Source organism: Mobula hypostoma, chromosome 12 (genome assembly GCF_963921235.1).
Source record: "Mobula hypostoma chromosome 12, sMobHyp1.1, whole genome shotgun sequence".
In the NCBI taxonomy this organism is placed as follows: domain Eukaryota; kingdom Metazoa; phylum Chordata; class Chondrichthyes; order Myliobatiformes; family Myliobatidae; genus Mobula; species Mobula hypostoma.
The window spans coordinates 73969575-73993240 of record NC_086108.1 but is presented as its reverse complement, the minus strand read 5'-3'; the positions used below and the strand labels follow the sequence as shown (position 1 = coordinate 73993240).

The 23666-nt window shown below is 39.8% G+C and overlaps 1 protein-coding gene across 5 annotated transcripts in view; it reads left to right on the top strand.

Moving 5' to 3' along the window:
• mast2 (microtubule associated serine/threonine kinase 2) overlaps positions 1 to 23666 on the top strand; it is a 457841-nt gene that overhangs the window by 107676 nt on the left and 326499 nt on the right. Inside the window, exon 1 of one of the 5 annotated variants that reach the window (XM_063064397.1) lies at positions 3437 to 5807. The exons of the other annotated variants lie outside the window; for them this stretch is intronic. Coding sequence (XP_062920467.1) covers positions 5769 to 5807 — 39 coding nt within the window. The 5' untranslated portion in view covers positions 3437 to 5768. Of the gene's footprint in view, positions 1 to 3436; positions 5808 to 23666 lie in introns of those variants that run through there. 5 annotated transcript variants of the gene reach the window in all.

Below are 23666 nucleotides of genomic sequence, written 5' to 3'. Positions count from 1 at the left end.
AGATGTGTATGTTGGATATACTTCAAGAAATGATGTCAGATATATAAATGGCTATTTGAATAAGAATTAGCCCGTAAGGCCTTTTTTTCCCTGCTTGGATCCATGTCTTGTCATTTTATGTAGATAATAAGATAAACTATAACTGATCTTCTGCATCTATTTGTTGAGAGGGAACAATTTATGCACCAAGTACCTGCCTAGATTGTATAAATCCATTTATTTTTGTCAAGGGTATTGTACATTTATGATTTCCCTTTTCCTTTCCATCCTTCTCATTCAAAATTTACATTTCTCAATAGCAATTCTTTTTAAATTACAACTTCTGTATTTAGGCTTCTCTATTGTTGAAAATTCTGTGAGTTACAAGAGGAATTAGCTTAATTTCAGAATGTATTGTTCCTTTTTCATAGAAATATGTTCCAGAATGTATTTGGCTTTGTGCTGATCATTTTACTTTCAAGACCTTCAGAAAAGCCAGGTATTTGTTAAATAATGAGAATTTGGGTATTGTTGACATTGAAAGAGACGAAGGTTGCTTGTACACAACTCACTGAAGGCCATCACTTTGTGCTGAAGGCAATTTGGAGTACAAATGGTCTAATAGCCTTCATTTCAACAGGTTTTGATTGCTGGAGTGAGGAAATCTTATTGCATTGGTGAGATTGCACTGATGTGTTCTGTTTTGGTCTCACAAACTTTTCATGTAAATACAGTGAAAATTCTGTTTACTGATTCCAGTGATGACATAAAGAAAGAGATTAAGTTAGCTTGAACAGATAAGAACTTGAAAAAATGAAAGACATTATTGAAACTTTAAAAATTGTTCAAGGATTTGACAGATTTGTTGTAGAGAGGAATCTAGGATGCACTGAGGAGTCTAGGATGCACAGTTTAAGATGAGGGGAAATTTCTTCAGGGAGGTAGTGAACAGTGAGGAAGGATATCATAGCTGGTGTGGGATCTGGACCCCAGCAGGAAAAATGGCAGATGGAATTTAATGCAGGCAAGTGCAAAGTATTGCTTTTTGGTAGGATCAACCAGGTAGGTCTTGCACAGTCAAAGGTAGGGCACTGAGGGAGGTACTAGAACAAAAAGATCTGGGAACACAGATTCATAATTCATTGAAAGTGGCATCACAGGTAGATAGGGTCGTGAAGAAAGCTTTTAGCACATTGGCCTTTATAAATCAAAATACTGAGTATAAGAGATGGGATGTTATGTTTTAGTTGGAAAAGACATTGGTCTTATTATGTAAGACATTTAGCTAATTTGGAGATTGTGTGCCGTTTTGGTTACCTACCTACAAGAAAGATGTAAACCAAGTTGAAAGAGTATGGAGAAAATTTATAAAGATGTTGCCAGGTCAAGAGGACCTCAGTTATAAGGAAAGATTGAACGGATTAGGACTGCATTCTTTAGAACATAGAAGATTGAGAGGGGATATGATAGAGGTTTTCAAAATTATGAGGGGTATAGATAGGGTAAATGCAAACACGTTTTTTTCATTGGGGTTGGGTGGGGCTAGAACCAGAAGTTATGTGTTAAGGGTGAAAGGTGAATAGTTTAAGGGGAATACGAGGGGAAATTTCTTCAGTCAGGGTCTTGAGAGTGGAATGAGCTGCCAGCACAGGTGGTGCATGCAAGCTCGATTTTACCATTTGGATAGGTAGATGGGTGGAGGAGGTATGGAGGGCTATGGTCACAGTGCAGATTGTTGGGAGTGGGCAGTTTAAATGCTTTGGCACGGACTAGATAGGCCGAAGGACCTGTTTCTGTGCTGTACTCTTCTACGACTACTGATTTCTAGAAGGGGAAGGAGGGCAAACATATATACACTGGTCTAGATTGGGAGAATGGCAGTGTAGTAATTCAGCAGCTTTAAATTCTTGGGTATTAACATAATACAATCTGTCCTGGACCCAGCACATAGATACAAAGATGAGGAAAATGTGTCAACTTATTTACTTTCTTAGGGTTGGCTTGTCATCAAGCACTCTGCAAATTTCCGCAGATGTACTGTTGAAAGTATCCTGACTGATTTGCAACGTGGTCTGGTACAGCATTCCAAATGCAGGAATGTAAGAAGCTGTAGAGAACAGTGGACTTTGCTCAATACATCACAGGCATATCCCTCCGCACTATTGGTATTAACTACAGAACGTACTTTTTCAGGCATGCAACATCAATCAGCAAAGATTCCCCACAACCATCTTTTCACACCTACCATAAGGCAGGAGGAACAGAAGCCTGCAAAGATGGCACTGGTGAGATATGGCTGCAAATGAGGCTTCTAAGAATTCTACTAAATATACTTCTTCAATCACTGCAATTCTCAGCCTGCAACTTCCCATTGGGAGGTGTGCTTTTGAACCATCTGTACAACCGGGAGGTGTGCTATTGAACCATCTGCATGACCCGGCATTTTTTGTGATGCCCTGAAAGTCTCAGCAAACTGGACTCTCAAGTATGCAGGTACCGTTGTGGTACCCATTGCTGGAACTTGGGGCCAGACTGAATCTTTGGGTTGGACTGAAGCGATGAGGTCTGGACCGGGGAGCGGATAACATACTGATGTTTGGACGATTTAAGCGCCGAACCAGATTAAAAAGATTAATCTGTCGAGGCTGATGGTGGAGCATGAACCAGTGTTCAGCTCACTGCGGGAGGCTTTACTCTCCTCAGCGCTGAACTAACTCTGTAGCTGTGGCTTGCAGCCATCGGCACTTGCCTCTGTGCTGAATCTGGCTCTGCAGCTGTGGCCTTTGGGTTCCTGGATCTGCTACAGGACCTACATGGCTGTGGACTTGCTTTGGGTGACATTGTGGTTCATGTTGTTTGTATTTTTTTATTGTTTGCATGATTTGTTCCTTTTTGGACGTTGGATGTTTCTTTCTGATGCTATGTTCCCATGATGCTCTTACAGGTGATTGTAGCTGTTCATACAGTTACAAGTTGAGCACCCCTTATCTGAAAATCCAAAATCCAAAAGCCTCCGAAATCCACTGGCATGAAATCTCAAATGGAAAATTCTACAACGCGCTGGGAAGGTTCCCAGGCAATGCGCAGGTCCCTGTGGATCACAGACAATCTGAGAAGTGACCTCACATACGTAATGAACAGAAGTTAATGAAAAATACAAAAACCCTGTGTAAAGTGAAAAATGAAGATCTCGAATGTGTACTGTCGGTGTCTGAGTGAACATGTGCTGCTTAACGGTATGCTGATCATGAAGTAAGCACAGATCTATCACGATGAACTGAAAATTTATTTTTAGATTATGAAGACACATAGTCCTCTTTTATTGTCATTTAGTAATGCATGCATTAAGAAATGATACAATATTTCCTTCGGTGTGATATCACAAAACACAGGACAGACCAAGACTGAAAAAACTAATAAAACAACATAATTATAACATATAGTTACAACAGTGCAACAATACCATAACTTGATGAAGAACAGTCCATTGCACAGTAAAATGTTCAAAGTCCCTCAAATGTCCCACATCTCACGCAGACGGGAGAAGGAAGAAAACTCTCCCTGCCATGCCCGACCACAGTCCGACTCTTGAGTCGTCCGAAAACCTTGAGCCTCCGATCAGCCCTCTGACACCGAGTACCGAGCACCATCTCTATTCCAACGATTCAACCTCAATCTTGGTCGCCAGCAGCAGGCAAAGCCAGGGATTTTGGGGCCTTCCCTCCTGAAGATTCTCGATCGCCCAGTAACAGTGGCAGCGAACCTGTGTTTCAGAAATTTCTCCAGATGTTCCTCTGTGCTTTCACGTCTGTCTCCATCAAATCAGAATTGTCCACGGCCCCTATTTAACGGATACAATATCATTTTCACTGGAGGGCTGTGCGCGCATGGCGCGCTGCTATCTTCTCCTCCCGCTTTCCTCCTCCCTCCAATATTAACAATTGAAGGTAATTGTTAATATTCTGCAGGCTGATTACAGAAATTTCAGGAAAATCTCAGCATTAAATTTTTAAAGCATTTGCTGATCTCAAATCTAACATCAAAACAAGTCTACGATGCTGAATGTTTTTGTACCTAACCGAACAGCATTACGTTTTTTAGAGAGTCGCTGATGAAACTCTAACATGAGAACAAGTCTAGAGTGATGGTTTTTATACCTTACATAAGGCCCTCAAAAGAGTAAAATACGAATACCGTGTATTGTTACCTTTTAACTGAAACACAGCATTGTAGGTGGGGACTGAAAGCTTGCTGTTATTTGTTGTTCAACAGCAACTTCAGGTATTCTCTAGATGCTTCTTCTGTTAACCTGCACACATTATATTTTGTATTTTCATTATATTAATGGTATATAATCATTTTTAAGGTTAATCACGTTTGTGTGATGAACAAGTGTAAGACAAAGACTGCTTACTGGTTGCACATAAATTGAGTCGGAAATGATGGTGATCCCAAGCTAGCTCTTTATATATTCCAAAAATCTGAAAACATCTGAAATCCAAAGCACTCCCAGCCCCAAGCATTTTGGATAAGGTGTACTCAAACTGTATTCCAAAATCTGAAATCTAAAGCGCTTCTGGGCCCAAAACATTTCGGTTAAGGGGTGCTTAACCTGTACTTGTGCAAACAATAAACTTGACTTTGATATAGACATGCTTTCAATGTGCAAATTTAACTCTGCTTTCCGATCTGTTTTTCTTAGAATCAACTTTTACATTAGAAAATACTCCCCATTGATTTTAATAGGATGTGGAATTGGTTTCTCACAAATTGAAAGCACACTTCAGAACAAAACATTTAGAAAACTGTCATATTTGTGGATTGTGCGATATTTGTGACACAAGAAGTGTGGAATGAATGAGACTGAGCCAAAGGAACAGGGAGTTTCTCTCAGCAGCATGAACAGACTAGCTTGTATAATTTAGGCAAATCTTTCTATGCTTGCATGCGGTTGGTTGGCTGGTTGGCTGACTGCTTGCATTCAGTTGTTTTCAACAGCAGATGGGGAGGAAGTGCTACTGCTCACTGACTGGATCTGCAACAAACGGACTGCCTGCCATAACGGAACAAGATATGCAGGCTGAACATTTAGTGCACTTTGGATTTGTCTTGCATATTATTACTCTGAATCGTGGTTGAGCTTCCAAATGAATTCAGCTAGCTTAGCTTATATATTTCCAGAAATCTCATTTGAACAATCACTTTGTAGTGTGACTTCAAATCTGAAGAGAGTGGAAAAGAAGAATCTTTTGTACTGGGGGAAAATACAAGTCTGAAAGAGAGAAATCTGATTAAAAAGGCTATATCGACGGTGCCCTCATGTTGAAGTGACTTGGAAACGGATCCCGGGTTCTGACTGTAATTTGCACATGGGAATAGCTACTGGCTATTTGCCAAGTCTGCTTTCCCATTAACACTGACAATTCAGAGGTGCTGCGACATTGAGATGGACTCACCAGCAAAACTAGTGAATGAATTACTGCAACGTCAGATCGCATATGTCTCAGCTGCTCAGATGAGAGGAAAAAGCCCTGCTTAAGTGACCTGTACAGCACAGACCCAATTCCGGTCAAGAAGGACGTGGATTTGTGCAGCACGAACTCCAAAAGAACAAGAATCCTCACGGAAATGAGGAATGAAGTCCGGTAGCTCTGGCTGCTTAGAAATAGAAATAATTTATTTGCCAGTCTGTCTGCTGCTGATGTGAGAGACTGGCTAACAAGCTGTTAATTCAGTTTGTGTGTGTTTGCATACTGGCATGAACTGTGGATTTTCATTTGACTTGTATCATGGATGATTCGAGTATTTTGAGGCGGAGAGGACTGCAGGTAAGAATAGTGGTGGAGGAAGCCGAACTAAACAGTTACATATTAAAGTCGAACAAATTTGATAATGAGCTGGTATCACTGTTTTGAAGTGATACTCGTCGGATTATTTTCAATCTGGCAACTCTTGGGAGTGCCTTGTTCACCTAGAATGTTTATGACTCACAGAACTGACAATATTTGAGGATGACTTTAGGTGTTTTAAAAAATACATCTTCAAAGTATTTGCATTTAAAGATTAAAGAGCCCTTGTTTGCAATTTAAAATAACTGGTGATCTAGGGGGCCTCCAGTCATTATGCTTTCTTCAGGGTTTGCTGATTGCTTTCTACCAGTTAACCCATGAAGCTGTCGCTGATATTCGTATACCATTCCATTATTTATTCAGATTGGTGTTTATTTTAATGAAATCATTTGAAGTAGGTAGAAGTAATTATTAAATCCCAAATGAGTTGTGATTCTTTGCCTCCCCTTCAACAATAATCTGTTTCTAATCTGTCGCCCGAGTTCATTTTTTTAAATGTGCAGATGTTCACTGATGAATGGTGAAGGCCAATAGAGCTGATTCTAACTCCTCTCCTAATAGAAGAACCACACAGTGCTGTAATCAAAGTAAATAATCAGAATTATGTTTGATATTACTATCGTATGGCTTGAAGTTTGTTGTTTTGCTGTAGCAGGACACTGTAAGACATAAAAATTACTATAATTGACAAAAATAGATAGTTTTAGGAAAGATGAATAAATAGTTGGTGTTCCTGGGAGCATTGATGTTCAGAATTCAGATGGTGGAGAGGAAGAAGCTGTTTTTAAAATGTTGAGTGTGGGTCTTCAGACTCCTGTACCACCTCCATGATGGAAGTGAAGCAAAGAAGGCATGTTGAGGGACTTTAGTGATGGATGCCATATTCTTGAGGCACAGGCTCTTGAAGGTGCCGTCGATGGTGGGGCCAGTTGTGTCTGTGATGGAACTGGCTGAGCAGCCTCTTGTGATCCTGTGCATTGGAGACTCCATACCAGGTTGTGATATACCCAGTTAGAATTCTCTCTATAGCAAATCTGCAGAAGCTTACAGAAATCGTTGGCGGCGTACTATTTCTCCTAAAACACCTAATTGAATAGGGGGACTGGTGTGCTTTCCTAGTAATTGCATCAATGTGTTGCGCCCACGATGCATCCTCTGAAATGTTGGCACCCAGGAGCTTGAAGCTGTTCCATGCAGTCTGCATCTATGGAGAAAGGAGCTGTTGTTTTCTGATTCTTCAACTCTTTCTCTCTTTTCAGATGCTAGGTATTTCTTGCAATTTCTGCTCTTATCTCAGGCTTGCTTTTACATCATACGATGCTGGATTTCCCTTTGTGAAAGGTTGGTTAAATATAGTGCAGCAATCTTAAGGAACTAATGAGATACCAGAAAAGATAGTTTAATGAGAATGTATTGTTTCAATAACTGCCTTGAAATTGGATCAGGAAAACAAAATTATTTGTCTTTTTATGTGAAAAGAGTGTGTAATTAAAATTCCAGATCTTTTGATCTGTTTCTGATGGAAGTTCAACATATTGGGAAATTGGATACTTCCAGTGACAATTCACCAAAACACTGGTGTTTTTTTTTCGCTGTTGTAATTGACATACTGGTTTCAATAATCAACGTGGCATTTTCTCTGACCCACTATTTTGTGAAGAGCAGCAGTATCCATGGCCAGCTCCTTAAAGCAATGTCCTGGTCCCTACTTTACTTTCACTCAGTCACTGTGTTTTTACCTATTACTCCCCTGAACCACCTTTCTTCCATGAAGCCATGTCCTCAAATCCCATGCCTTTTCCAGATATCCCCATATCTGAAACCCTTTCCTAATGCGTGAGTCTTGCATGTTAGAAAAAAATGCCTCGCAATTGAAGATCATGGCTGCTCTGCACTCTGAGACATCTGTTCATACGTCCTTGAACTGGAGTGACTTGGTGCGACTGCCAGTATCATTGATGTGATGACATCCACATCCAGATCTTATTGTTCCACAGTATTAATGACTTAACTTGTTGCTACTTTTGCATGAGCCTTGTCCACCTTCCCAGTCTGTTGCTTCAGCTTTTAAATGACATTTGGTCACCTTATCATCTCTGGGAAAAATGGTTTATTATGAAAGGGAAACATTCCATAGGGATGCATCTCCACTGTTAACAGAATTTAATAGGAAAAGATGTTTGCATTACAGAACATAACCCCTCTGTAATGCAGGGATCACCTGAAGTTTTTTTAAAAGTGGATTTGTCCTAGTTAGTTTTCTGTGGTATTAGGGCAAAATGCACTGCCAAAAATGGATGAAATGCAACTCACTTACTGAAGATAGTAGTTTTGTATGTATTGATGGTGATAAATTATATTTTAAAATAAGCACACATCTTTTAAAAGAGGAAAGGGCTAAATTTGAAAAAAAAAAGCAAATAAAAGATTTAAGTCCTGACGAAGGGTCTCGGCCTGAAACGTCGACTGCACCTCTTCCTAGAGATGCTGCCTGGCCTGCTGTGTCCACCAGCAACTTTTATGTGTGTTGCTTGAATTTCCAGCATCTGCAGAATTCCTGTTGTTTGCGTTTTTAAAAGATTTATTTTAAGTTTTTGGAGCTTATGAATCCTTAACTTCACAATAACTTGTTAAAATAATTTCAAATAGTTTTATTTTATGAATGTAACTCGAAGAAAAGATCAGTCTGTTGTATTCAGTATATTTATTGTATTTTCCACCACCTGATTAATGAAACAGTGTATAACATTTTGCCAGCAGGGAATTACTTTTATGTAAAATTAATTTTCTTTGTTGGTGACTATATTTTTATTTCAATTATGATACCTGGCATAGTGTTCAGCTGCGAAGTCTGCTTCCTTACATTGGTCTATGGCTTTATGCAGTATAGTGCAGCTCAGGATCACTTTATCCTAAATAGCCAACAATATTCAGAGATTGGCTTTTGTAGCCAGTTTTGTTGCTCCATTTGTGAATGCTTTTGACTATCAAACATTCAAAATGCCCTGAATCAATGAAAAATGCAAAAAAAACTGGAACAATTCAAAATGCTTAAAAAAGCGCTTAAACTGTTATAAACTAAACTGAATGATGTGAAATGGTTAGTTTGCCTTTTCTTTTTGGCAGTCTTTCTCACATTAATTTCAGTGAGATTCCTCTATTTAGATTAGGTTGAACAGTGCAGGCTCCATGGGCAGATATTTCCAAACATGAACTCTGGGATGCCTGCAGAAGCTTGCACAAGGGGAGTCCACTGTGCAGTACAGTGCAAAGAAAGGCAGCATAAATCATAGTACATTCCCTGGGCACTTGCTAGCAGGTGGCTCAACAGCAATAGAAGTATGTTTGCAGGCCAATCTCAGGAAATGTATATTGAGCCTGGGGGTAGGGAATAGAAGCAGGCCAAATCAGTAACATAACAAAAATGAGAACATTCCTTATTTATAGTGCTTTCATAACTGAGAAATTTATTTGCTATATTGAAGGGGAAAGGTACCAAGAGGAATTCTTATTTGTGAAACTAAGGAGAAATATCCTTAAAATGACATTCATATATTGTTGCATACTAGCCATACATCTGATTTATATGTGAGATTGATTTATGATCAGTTATGGTTTCACTTGTGGGAGATGCAAGGAAAATCTTGTCAATGAACTCCAGCATTGATAAGTATTGTCAATAGGATGGACAGATCCCATTAAAAATAATTAATGAGAGAGCTTGACAGATCAGATTACTCTTTTTCCTATCACCATCCTAGCTTGTTGAAAGTAATGAAGTTTTGAAATATTCTATTGAAGATGACAAATTCTGTGCAATGTGTGTTTAAGTAATGTTAATGTGGTAAATGGTATATTTAAAAAACATTAGCAATATTTGTCACATGTACATTGAAACATATAGTTAAATGTATATTTTCCATCAATGACCAACACAGTCCAAGGCTGCACTAGGGACAGCCTGCAAGTATTACCGTGATTCCGGCACCAACATAGCATACCCTCAACTTATGACCCTAACCTGTATCTCTTTGGAATGTGGGTGGAAATCAGAGCACCTGGAGGAAACCCACGTGATCATGGGCTGAACGTACAAACATCTTAAAGAAAGCAGCTGGAAATCAACCCAAATTGCTGGCGCTGTAAAACTTGTGCTAACTGCTATGTTACTGTGCCACAATAGTTATGCCATATTGCTCTTTTTGATCAATATTTCTCTTGTTTCTCAAACATGCTTGATAGTAACTCAGTTTTAATTGAATTTTAAAATACTGCTATAATGGAAATCAAATTGCAGAACTCTTATTGCTTAAAGAAAAGTGGGTATTGTTTATGACTGGTGTTCAGTTTCTCAAAGGTGTAGAAAATATTTGTGTGCCTCAAGACCTGAGTAACATTCAGACTTTAACAGGCAATTGGGATGCAAAATTAAGGTCTCCTACATGCGATGCATTGACCAACTCAAACAAGCGAATGTTTAACATTCAATGGCATGACTAGAACAGGGTCCCCAAACATCAACATCCTGAGGGTCACCATTAATGAGAAACTGAAATGGAATAGCCATAGAAATATATTGTGGCTGCAGGGGAGAGGCTGGATTTCTTGTGGAGTGTGACCTGTTGCCTGTGCACAATTACATATCAATTAAATAAAAGCACGCATGCGGGAGATAGCTTTAACTGGTTTATTTGCATTACAGTGAGAGTGAGTGAGAGAGAACAATGTACACACGTAGACAACAGCGCATGCGCAGTCAACAGATCGATATGTAAGTGGGGGGGGGTTCATTGCTCTAAAAGAAATAGATCTATACAATACACTTCCCCCCCTTTAGATTAATGTAATATAAAACTGTATATGTACAAAACATTCAATTTTCCTTTAATAAATCCTTATTCCAAATACAGGTTTCTCCCGCTATCCGAAGGTAGAGCGTTCCTATGAAATGGTTCGTAAGCCGGAATGTCGTAAAGCGAAGAAGCAATTACCATTAGTTTATAGGGGAAAAATTTGTGATCGTTCACAGACCCAAAAATAACCTACCAAATCATGCCAAATAACACATAAAACCTAAAATAACAGTAACATATAGTAAAAGCAGGAATGATATGATGAATACACAGCCTATATAAAGTAGAAATACTTTTCCACAATCATTGCCGCACTGTTCTCTGTAGCGAAAATCTCACGCAAGCGCTCTCGGCAGAAACACGGTGCAAGCGCTCTCCAGTAACCTTTAAGCTATGAAGCTGCCAAATCATACCAAACAACATGTAAAAATACACAGCCGATATAAAAAAGAAATAATGTATGTACAGTGTAGTATCACTTACTGGAATCGGGAAGACATCGAGCACACTGATGATGGTGTGTTAGGCTGAGTCATCGGAGGTTGGGGTGGTGCAGTGGTCCCCACCCTGCGGGCCACTGACTGATACCGATCTGCGAAGCATGCAGTGGTACAGCGGCAGCTGGGACGCACCCAGCACATCTTTAAGAAAAAAGCCGAAATAAACAAGCTAATTAATTAGGTGCCGCCCAGTACGTAAATGTCGGCCCAGATCAGAGGCGACGCAATCAGCAATTGTCTCTGATCTGGGCCAACATTTACGTGCCAGGCAGCACCTAATTAATTAGTTTGTTTATTTCGGCTTTTTTTCTTAAAGATGTACTGGGTGTCTCCCGGCTACAGCTGCATTCTCCGCGAATCGGTACCTGTCTGCGGCCCGGGGTTGGGGTGGTGGGACACTAGGGTGTCGTCTGTTTCCATCAGGGAGGCAGGTCATTTTCTCCTATGACTGCCTGCCTCGATGTCGAAGGTCGAGGTTCGAGGTTCGTCGTCTGCTGTGGAAGGCTTGCTTGACTGCTTAGCCTCGCGCATTTTTAGATCATACAGTTCTTAGTAAGCACTCAAACCATCCTGCAAATATCCCCTAAACCGACGTACCCTTTCAAAATTAAAGTCGTACTTTATCATTGCAGTGAAAATCTCACGCAGTTGCTTCACGTTCAGTTCCTGGATGACTTCACTTTCGGTCCGTTCACTACTGCATTCGGTTTTGATTGCTATCCTTTCCTCTTCCAATTGCATCAGCTCTTCATCTATCAGTTCTTGGTCATGAGATGCCAAAACCTCTTCAATATCATCTTTGTCAACTTCCACAAGCCAAGCTCACTTTGTCCTTACTTCGTTCACCACGATCGAAACGCTTAATTATGTCTAGTTTTATGCTAAGTGCAACACCCTTACGAGCTCTCTTTCAGGCTTTTCCAATACCTTAGAACTCATCTTGCAAATGGCTGCTCACAGGCACGTGTTTAAGCAATGCCGGTGAGAATGCAGTTCCGAATCGGGGGGGGGGGGGGGGCGGCTGCTTTTTCTCACGCGCTGCCTTTTATCGCAAGCTGTTTTTTCGTGTGCTGCTTCTTTCGTGACAGTGAAAACACCTTCTGTTAGTGAAAACAGGTAACTAATGTAGGTCTTTCGTAACAGTGAGGTTTCGTAAAGCGAACGTTCAAAAAGCGGGGGACACCTGTAAACATACTTTCACAATAACCATCCATAATGAACTTCACAGTTGTAAAGGTTCAGTTTTATAGGTGGCGCTCTGTTCCTTTCAGGATAGTGCCTTTGGACTTGTGCAGTGGCATCAGGTTTGGTAGGTGTCTTGTCAAAGACAACTTTCTCGGTTTCTGGTGTCATGTTGCTGTCAGTGATATGATCATCACTGAGAGGTAAGTTCGGTGACTGTAATAGGTCCGTCTTGTTGGATGCATTCGACTCGGATGTGCTTTTCAGTTGAATACCCATTATCTGGTCCACATGATGTCTCCATGTCTAATGTCCAACATTGACTGTGTACATCAGTGGTCCAGTTCTTGTAGCTATCCTACTACATGTCCACTGTCTTCTCGCTAATCCTGTCCTAGGACTTCCTGTCCAATCTCGAAGCTCCTTGCTGCTTCACTTGGCAACTGGTTGAAAATAGACACAAGGGGCTGGTGATCTCTCACTAGCGTAAACTTCTGTCCATAGAAGTAGTGATACTAGACTAAGGGCCTCCTGGTTGATCTGTGCGTAGTTGCATTCTGCCCTCGTCAGTGACCCTGAAGCAAATGCAATCAGGCATTCAGATTCATCTTTCATAATGTGTGACTAAACAGTTCCAATGCCATTAGGGGACGCATTGCACGCCAGTCTGATGGACAGGGATGGGTCATGATGGGTGAGCAGTTCATCGGATGTTATTAAGTCTCTTTTTTCCCTTGAATGTTTTTTCACATCTTTCTAACCATTCCCACTTTGCTCCTATCTGTAACAGTGCGTTCAATGGGTGCAGCACAGTAGAGATGTTTGGGAGAAACCAGTGGTAGTAGTTTACAAGGCCCAAATATGACTTGAGTTGCGCATTTTCTGGTTTGGGTGCCTGTATAGCTCTGCTTCAGTTTTCTCATGTGACTTATGTAAGCCATTGCTTGAAATGACATGTCCACAATATGAGGTTTTATTCTTGAAAAACTCACATTTCTCTCTGCATGCAGACCGTGTCACTCAGTCTGGTAAGCACTTTACCAAGGTTCCGGAGGTGCTCTTCATCATTTTTGCCGGTCATGATGATGTCATCAAGGTAACATTGTGTTTCTAGTGTAACTTGGAACACTTGGTTCATTGCTCCTCGCCAAATTGCTGGAGATAATGCAATGCCGAAGATGAGACGATTATACTGGAACAGTACCTTGTGAGTGTTGATTGTGAGGGACTTCCTACTTGACTCCTCAATCTCCATTTGCAGATACTGTAGACTTATGTCAATCTTTGAAAAGTGCTCCCCACCTGCCAAAGATGCAAAAATACCTTCTATTCATGGCAGGGGATACTGCACAGTACGCAACACCGAGTTGATGCTGACCTTGAAATGCTCACCCCACATATGCGAACAGCTCCGGCCTTCCTTTTCTTGACTACTGGGATGATGGGTGTAGCCCAATTGCTCCATTCAACCTTGGAGAGAATTCCAGATGCTTCCAAGCTCTGCAGTTCAGCATCCATATTAGGAAGTAATGTGTTAAGGCACCGGGTGTGCTTTGTGGAATCTTGGTGTTGCCGCTTCATTCAGTTCAATTCTGGCCTTCGTGCCTTTGAATTTACTGATCTCCTTCTCAAACACCTTCTCATTATCATTAAGCAGCAGTGCCAGTCTCTGGTTAGTACTACTATTTGAGCTGCTGTTGCCTGTTGATGCTGTGCTGAGAGCCTTGGTTGAGTGCCAGTCTAGTTGGATTTTTGTCAACCATTCATGTCTGAAAAGTGTTGGCCCTCCACTTTTCAATATGTTGAGCTCTAATTGTTGTGTTTTGCCTTGATATGTCACATTTACTTCCAGTTTTCCTTTGGGATACACTTTTTTACCTGTGTAAGTCCTCACTGAGGTCTTCTCTCATGGTATCTTAGTTTTATGTTTGAGCCTTCTCACTTGGTTATGCTTTTGTCTGCTTTGCACGTTCTTTCCATGTGACCTTATCTATGGCACTTTCTGCAGACTTTTTCTTTGAACCAACAGTCATTTGTATCATGGGAGGATTTGCTACATCAATAACATCTTTGGCTTTTTGCATCATTCAGGGACATTTTGTGTATTTAATGTTCTAACCTCCTTTTCTGTAGTTCTGCTGAATCCTTTGGTGAAGTCTCTAACAATATTGCAATGGTCATTGCCTGTTCTAAGGTTGAGTCTGTTTCAGATCGTAGCCTCTTTTGAGTGCCTTGACTATGCATGCCATATACAAGCCTGTCCCTGAATGCATCAGGAAGTCCATCTGAAGTCACAGTACTGGGAAAGTTTGCGCAATTCTGCTATGTATTCAGAAATACTTTTATCCTTTAATTCCTTTTGTAAAATCTAAATCTTTCAGCTATTACCAGCGATTTAGGGCTCAAATGATGTGGTAAAATTGTAACAATTTTCAGCAAACATCTTGCCTGCTAGTTTTGCAGGGTTTACTAAGTTGCGTAAGAGACTGTACGTTCTTCGGCCCATTAAGCTAAGAAGTGCAGTGTTTTCTTTTGCTCCTCCACATTGTTCGCATTACAATACAGTTCAACGTTCCCGATATATGACTCCCAACCTTCATTAGCACCAACAAATTCGTCAACTTTCCTGACTGAAGCCGACTTCTCATTATTCTCACTTAAGATTAAGCACCTTTGAGCGTTCCTTTGTTAGTGTCTGTGATGGCTTTCTTATGCTGTTTAACTCTCACTGTTTCAACTCGTAACTGTTGGTGCAGTTCGTGATATTTTCTGCCATTTAGCTTTGTACTTGTCACCAATTTGTTGTGTCTGTGTACAACTATATATCAATTAAATAAAAGCAAGTATGTGAAAGATGGCTTTATCTGGTGTATTCACATTGCAGTGAGAGAGAGAGCAATGGGCTTGTGCAGACAGCAGATCAATACGTGGTGCTGAATGGGAGTGGGCGTGGGGAGAGTGATGATTCTAAAAGAAATAGATCCAGACACTACATGACTCATCTTCTGTTATTAAGAAGATTTCCCACTCCTAAATTCACAATGTGAGCACTTTTTTTTGTCTTTCTTCAATTTCCCTTGAAGTGGTGATTGTGTTCATCCTCAGCTCCAATGTTCTTTGTAATGACATGTTCATGTTGTTGTGTAGGGATCTCTAAAATACGCATCCTGCAGCGAAGAAAGAATGCTAATATATTCCAATCAGTTTGGAGTGAAAAATGCAGTGGTAGCATTTCCATGTGCTTGTTGTGCTTAACCTTGGTTATACCTTGGAGTTCCAGTGCAAAGGTTAACTTGCTGGATAAGTCAGTTGAACAGCGGGAAAGGCAAATGCAATGTTGGCATTAATTTTGAGATTACCAGAATATAAAAACAAGGGTGAAATGCTGTGACCTGGTAGGGCATTGGTCAAACCACATTTGGAGTATTGCGGGCAGTTTTAGGCTGCATATCTAAGAAAGGATGTGCTGGCATTGTTAAGGGCCCACAGGAGGTTTATAAGAATGATCCTCGGAATGAAAGGGTTAGCGTTTAAGAAGTATTTGATGGTTCTGGACCTATACTCACTGGAATTGAGAAGAATGGGAGGGGGGGCGGGTAATCTCATTAAAACCTTCTAAATATTGAAAGATGTATCAAAGATATTTCCAATAATGGGACAGTCAAGAGTCAGAGGGCACAGCCTTAGAATAGAAGGACGTCCCTTCAGAACAGAGATGAGGAGGAATTTCTTCAGTCAGAGGGTGATGAATCTGTGGAATTCATCGCCACAGACATTAATGGAAGCTGTTATTGGATATACTTAAAGTGGAGGTTGATAGGTTCTTGATTAGTTATGGCATCAAAGGTTATGGGGAGAAGGCAGGAGAATGTTGTTAAGATGAAAAATAAATTAGCCATGATTTGAATAGTGGAGCGGGCTGGGTGGGCCGAATAGCCTATTTCTGCTCTTGTGTCTTATGGTCTGAGTCTACCAACTAATGGAAACAATTAATATGGATCAGCAGGCAATGCTTTTCCCAATTTTACAGCCCATTTCATGTGTAGTCTGCTAATCTATTCTGCAATGGCTTTTCATAGCTGCCTTGAAAATGGATGAAGGGTAGAAAATAAGCTCCTTGGAGAAAACATGGGTATAGTTACTTACAAGAACTATCAACGCTCTGTGATGCTTCAATATTTAATATATTCTCTAAGTGAACTTTTTTCATTTCTTGATCATTTTTGTCCTTTGCTTTGTTTAGTACACTGCTAAATAAACTTAGTTCATTGCTGATATATTAGTTTTGGTATGCTGTGGCTGACTTTTTCTGTTTCTTAGTCATAAATAATCGAATTTATTTTTGGATTTATTTCAGGTTGGTCAGGTAATATATTTGTTTGTGTTTATACATTCACACAGATAAGATTGTGACAACGGTACAAGGCCATAACTGTAGTCTGTCAACTTTGCTAGATGTACCAATGAAAAGAAATGTGTATGCTGATTTTAAATGCTTGTGTGTGCCATGTAAAAATAACTGATGAGAGATTGAAGAGATTAACTTCAGTATCTGAGTTGTTCACCAAGAATACTGAAACATTGTTGTTATTTTCTTAGTAGAGAGAGATCTTTTCTGAGTGCATGCTAATGTATCAAGTTTCTCAAAATCTTTTTCTGGATCTGAAATGCTTCAAGGTAAGATTAACTAAAAATGTGAGGAGAAACTATATCATAAATTGATTTAAGCAACACACATAAAAGTTGCTGTGAACGCAGCAGGCCAGGCAGCATCTCTAGGAAGAGGTGCAGTCGACGTTTCAGGCTGAGACCCTTCGTCAGGACTCAGGCAGCATCTCTAGGAAGAGGTGCAGTCGACGTTTCAGGCCGAGACCCTTCGTCAGGACTTCGTCATAAATTGATTTGTATGGTTGACCTCGTTACTGAATTGCTGTTTGACACAGAGGTGACATCTCTTTTTTTCCACAAGACTGCATATTTAGACTTCATGCTTCTGATCTTGAACTTTGTCAGTGAAAAATAACATTTTAATTTTTGATTTTGTGAAAGAGTCCATGAATGTATTTTGAAGTGTTCAAAATACCTGACTAGTGAATAATTCCTGTTTCTTGATTGGTTTTTGTAAATTGTGCATAACCATGCTGTTAATTTGTCTTTGGCTCATGTATTGAGACTATTTCACTGTTAAATCTTTAATCGCTAACTTTCCCACTGTTCTTCTGACTATATGCCCTTATATCTTGGGTATTTCTTTTGATTACACTGGACAGTACAGCTTTTCAGTATTTTCAGATATACTTTGTGGCTTCTTGTTTTTTTCCTGAAAAGGCATCAATGCATGGGCAATACATTCCACCTTTCAGAAGGCTTTTGACAGTGTTTGAAGGAGAATATGAATCTAGTGAATTGATCTGAACCTCAAATATTAATGTAAAAATTAGAATTATTCTTCCTCTTGACAGATTTAAGATTCAAAGAACAATTAGGCAGTGTGGTAAATTATTTCACCTCTAATTTTATGTAGTCTGCCAAGAGGATAGTTGTGTCATGCACATTAAGAGATTAATATAAATAAAAATGCTCATGTTCATTTTAATTTTTGACCAATTTTAGTGGTGGCAGTGCCATCCCTGAAGCCTTCAGCATACTGGATATCACTCAGCTGTGATATGTCTGGTACTTCAACAGCAGGGGCAATGATCAGATGGAAATCGCAATGAGATGGAATTTTTCAAAGAGGGCAGGGAAAGCAATCCTGTACAAATCAGTGGTTCACAGTTTGTGACCTTTTATATCTAGGAAGAATTAAATTGCTTATGGCTAGAGGAGGAGGAGGAGGAATATTTCTAAGTGCAACTTCCAAAATTCTGTTATCTTGTTCCCACCTGATGGATTCTGACAATTGACCTTGACATATCTGGCTGTTCTGTTATATCCTGGAAATGTAATTGGTTTATACTGTCCATAGGACTTAGATAAATTAGGAATTTATCTAACACTGTAGATAAATTCTTGTTGGGTATAGTATCCCTTACTTACAAAACTGCTGTCGTCAAACCCATCTCACCATTTCTTCCCTCCATCTCTTTCCTTGAGGCTTCATAACTGATTTTTTTGTACAGGCAACTGTCTCATTAGGATGGCTGGGTTTGGAGGGGAGGTGGGGATCACATTGCATTTCTAGAAAACAGCTTGTTTTGCACTTTGCCTTCAAATCCAGCTACAAAACCTTGCTCCTGCTTGCCTCTTCTATAATTTTCCTTGAACTCAGCCAAGGCTTCCTTTGACCCCACCATCTGTCAATAATCTAGTATGCTGTTTGTCCATATCCCAGATGAGATGTGCAGAAATTTCCTCCAGCTAAATATCAGGAAGCCTAAAGCCATTATCTAAAGGCTACAAAGTAATTTCTTTATCTGCCAACTACATTTCTCTTCCTGGCTTCCTTCTGTTCACAACCTTGTGCTATTTTGAGTTTTTTAAAGTATTTGTTTATCCACCAAAATTATCTGTAACTTAATTAATATTTTTGCAATTTGAAATTATCTACAACCTGAAATACGGAGTGCTCTATTTTTTTCCCCTCATTCTTTAGTGTTTACTTTTGGATTGAACTAAATCTAGAATTCCTTTTTTTTACAAAGATTAGTATCTATATATTTTACTTTGATAATTGGGGCATTGCACTTCATATTGTTGGGTGAGAAACAACACAATAGAGATGATTGAGAAGTGGTTTATTCAATTTATGTTCTGCAGTTGAGCAAGATTCTCATTGATTTGCAGGCAGTTAGACATTGGAGATGTATTAGATGTATTTTTTTATTGTGTACTAAACATAGCAGCTGTTCCTCTAGTTCTTCATTTTAAGGCTCAATGATTGTTCAGTTGTTAACTTAATTGACTGAAGCAAAAGGATACTTGTCGCTATCTTGCTAAATGCCGTAAGGGAGAAATCCTTAGAATCTGAATGATTTTACACCATCTACAACGTTCAGATGTGCATAAATTAGTCTCCCACAAAACGGAATCATTGAACTGGAATGATTCTGAGCAGTACCTATGAGATGCAACCACAACTCCAGAGCAGAAGAATCTCAAATGTGCAGTTGGTTCCCAATCATTTGTTCCTAATTGTTTCTCTCTTATTTATTATCATTATGTTAATCATTTATGTAAAAGATATGACATCTCTTTAAATTTGTTAGTGTACTGAAAATGAGGGATAGATCAGTTTGAATAATCTGAAATAAATGCCAGTATTGTAGGCTGTTTAGTACTCTAACAAATTTTATTTTTGGGTCATCTGAGTTAGCTGGCTTTGGTAAATGAAAATATTTGCTTCGAGAAATGTCAGATGAAGGTGTTTTGGTTTCCTTTTGAAATTGATTTTAAATTAAACCTGAGCATATTTTCCTATTGTTGCCTTGTGGTGTATGGGGTGGCATTTTTTTGCCTTTTCCTTTGCATTTGTCTTTGTTTTTGAGGCTGAGTTGCTAGCTCGATGCTCAACCCAGCACGGATAGAAGGGCTGCAAGGGTCCGGCCAGATTCAAACCCAGGACAATTCGCCTCAAAGTCCAGTGCTGATGCCGCAATACTCCTAACCTTTTCCATTTTCATATTGACTGTGTGATAGTTTTGGAATTACTTCTGGTTAAATTTGAATTGTTTTTATTATGTTCAGAATAAGTTTTAGGGTAATGACCTGTTGCTATTAAGCTTTGGAAATGTTTTGAAACCGTAAGACCATAAGATATAGGAGCAGAATTAGGCCAGGCCATTTGGTGTATCGAGTCTGCTCTGTCATTTCATCATGGCTGATCCTATTTTCCCTCTCAGCCCCAAACTCCTGCTTTCTCCCTGTATCCTTTCATGCGCTGACTAACCAATAACCTGTCAACCTCTGCCTTAAATATGTATATATAAAGACTTGGCCTCCATAGCTGCCTGTGGTAAAGAATTCCACAGATTAACAACTCTTTAGCTAAAGAAACTCCTCCTCATCTTCATTCGAAAAGGACACCTCTCTATTCTGAGGCTGTGTCTGTTCTTGGACTCTCCCACCATAGGAAACATCCTCTTCACATCCACTTTATCAAGACCTTTCGCTCTTAGATAGATTTCAATGAGGTTTCGAATTCCACTGAACATGGGCCCAGAGCCATCAAGTGCTCTTCATATAACAAGCCATTTAGTCCTGATATCAATTTTGTGAACCTCCTTTGAACCCTCTCCACTTTCAGCAAATCCTTTGAAGACAAGAGGCCCCAAACTGCTCATAATAGTCCAAGTGAGACCTCACCTGTGCTTTATAAAGTCTCATCATTACATCCTTGCTTTTATATTCTAGTCCTCTTGAAATGAATGCTAACATTGTATTTGCCTTCCTCACCACAGACTCAACCTGCAAATTAGCCTGTAGGGAATCCTGCACAAGCGTTCCCAAGCCCTTTTGGTGCCTCATTTTTTTTTGTATTTTCTCTCCATTTAGAAAATAGTCAACCCTTTCACTTCTACCAAATTGCTTGACCATACACTTCCTGACACTGTATTCTTTCTGTCATTTCTTTGCCCGTTCTCTTTATCTGTCTGAGTCCTTCTGTGGCCTCTCTACTTCCTCAAAACTACCTGCCCCTCTACCTATCTTCATATCTGAAAACTTTACAGCAAAATCATCAATTCCATTATCCAAATCATTGACTATTGACATAAGAAGAATCGGTCCTAACACAGACCCCTGTGGTACGCCACTAGTCACAGGCCGCCAACCAGGAAAGGTTATCTTTATTCCCACTCTTTGCCTCCTGCCAATCAGCCACTGCTTTATCCATGCTAGAATCTTTCCTGTAATACCATGGGCTCGTAGCTTGTTAAGCAGCCTCATGTGTGGCACCTTGTCAAAGACCTTCTGAAAATCCAAGTACACAACATTAACTGATTCTCCTTTGGCTATCCTGCTTGTTACTACTTCAAAGAATTCAAACAGATTGTCAGGCAAGTTTTTCCCTTGAGGAAACCATGCTGACTGTGGCCTTTTATGTGCCTTCAAGTACCCTGAGACCTCATCCTTAATAATCGATTTCAACATCTTCCCAGCTACTGTGCTCAGACTAACTGGTCTATAGTTTCCTTTCTTCTGACTCTCACCCTTCTTGAAGAGGGGTGTGACTTTTGGAATTTTCCAGTCTTCCAGAACCATTCCAGAGTCTAGTGATTCTTAAAGATCATTACTAATTCCTGCGTTATCTCTTCAGCTATTTATTTCAGAATTCTAGAGTGTCCACTATCCAGTACAGGTGACTTATCTACCTTCAGACCTTTCAGTTCCCCAAGAATCTTCTCTGTAATAATGGTAACTGCACACAATTCATGCCCCCGACACCTGGAATTTCCACCATTCTGCCAGTATCTTCCACAGTGAAGATTGGCACAAAATACTTATCAGTTCATCCGCCATTTCGTTGTCCCCCATTACTACCTCTCCAGCATCGTTTTTCAGCAGTCTGATGTATCCACTCTCGCCTCTCTTTTACACTTTATGTATCTGAAGAAACTTTTGGTACCCTCTTTAATTTTATTGGTTAGCTTACTTTTGTATTCCATCTTTATCTTAATGACTTTATTAGTTGCCTTCTGTTGGTTTTTAAAAGCTTCCCAATTCTCTAACTTCTCACTAATTTTTGCTCTATTATATGCCCTCTCTTTGGCTTTTATGTTGGCTTTGACTTCTCTTGTTAGCCACAGTTGTGTCATCTTTCCTCTAGAATACTTCTTTCTCTTTGAGTTGAATATATCCTGTGCCTTCTGAATTGCTTCCAGAAATTCCAGCCATTGCTGCTCTGCTGTCATCACTACCAGTGTTCTTATCCAATCAATTCTGGCCAACTCTTCTCTCATGCCTCTATAATTATTTTTACTCCACTGTAATACTGATACATCAGACTTTAGCTTTCCTTCTCAAATTTCAGGATGAATTTGATCATATTATGATCACTTTCTCCTAAGGCTTCTTTTACCTTAAGCTCGCTAATCAACTCTAGTTCATTGCACAATGAATTCTGGTTCATTTGCACCAGATTCTGGTTTTGAAGCTTTATTTATATTTGTGTTATTTTATTATCTCCATTTGAAGCTGTTCATTATTAAATGATTTAGATATACATGTGCAAGACATGGTTAGTTCGTAAATTTGCTGATACTAAAATAGCTGATACTATAGACGGTCAAGAGGGTTATCAAAAGTTAAACCCTCTTGACCGTCATCAAGATGAATCAAGATGAATCTTGATCGGCTAGGTAAAAGGTCTGAGGATTGGAAAATTACTTTCTATTTGCATAGTACAAAGCGTTGCAATTTGGGAAATCACACCAGGGTTGGACTCTTACTGTGAATGGGCATGGTCTTGGAGGTATTGTGGAACAGACAGCCCTCGGATTTCAAGTACATAGTTACTGAAAGGCCCATCACAGGTACTCAAGGTGGTGAAAAATACATTTGTCACACTAGCCTTCATTGGCCAGGGGATCGATCATAGGATTTAGGGCATTATGTTGGAGTTTCACTTCTAGAAAGACGTCATTAAGCTGGAAAGGGTACAGAGAAGATTTACAAAGATGCTGCCAGGACTCAGGGCCCTGTGTTATAGGGAGAAATTGGAGAGGCTAGGACTTTATTTATTGGAGCATTGGGGATTGATAGGAGGTCTTGTATAAGTCTATAAAACCCTGAGAGACAGAGAGAGGATGAACATGTCTTTTCCCAAGGGAAGGGGAACTAAATTCTAGAGGGCTTAGATTTAAGGCGAGAGGTGAAAACTGTAAATGGAATTAGAGGCAAATTTTTCAAGCGGGTGTTGGTATGTAGATGGAATGAGCTGCCAGAGAAATTAGTTGAGACAGGAACAATAATAGCATTCAAAAGTCATTTGGGGACATACATGGATAGAAGAGACTTAGAGGGATATTGGCAATGTGAATTGCATGATGAGTGGCAGATTAGACTGAATGTGTTGGCCTGAACTGCCGGTTTCCATGTTGTAGTAGATGATTGGTCCCAAAGTCAGAAAATCTTTTCCACACCACACTGTACTTTTAATATTTATGTCTGGACTTGTACTTGAACCATTAAGCGTTCTGGCAAGGTAAAGCTTTGGGTGCCACTGTGCAGCAGCTAGAAGAGCCACTGTCTCACTGAACCAGGAACTTGGTTTCAATCATGATTTTGGATGCCTTCTGTGTGGAGCTTGCCCATTGTTCTTCTGATCTGGTAGGTTTCCTCCAGATGCTCTGGTTTCCCCACAT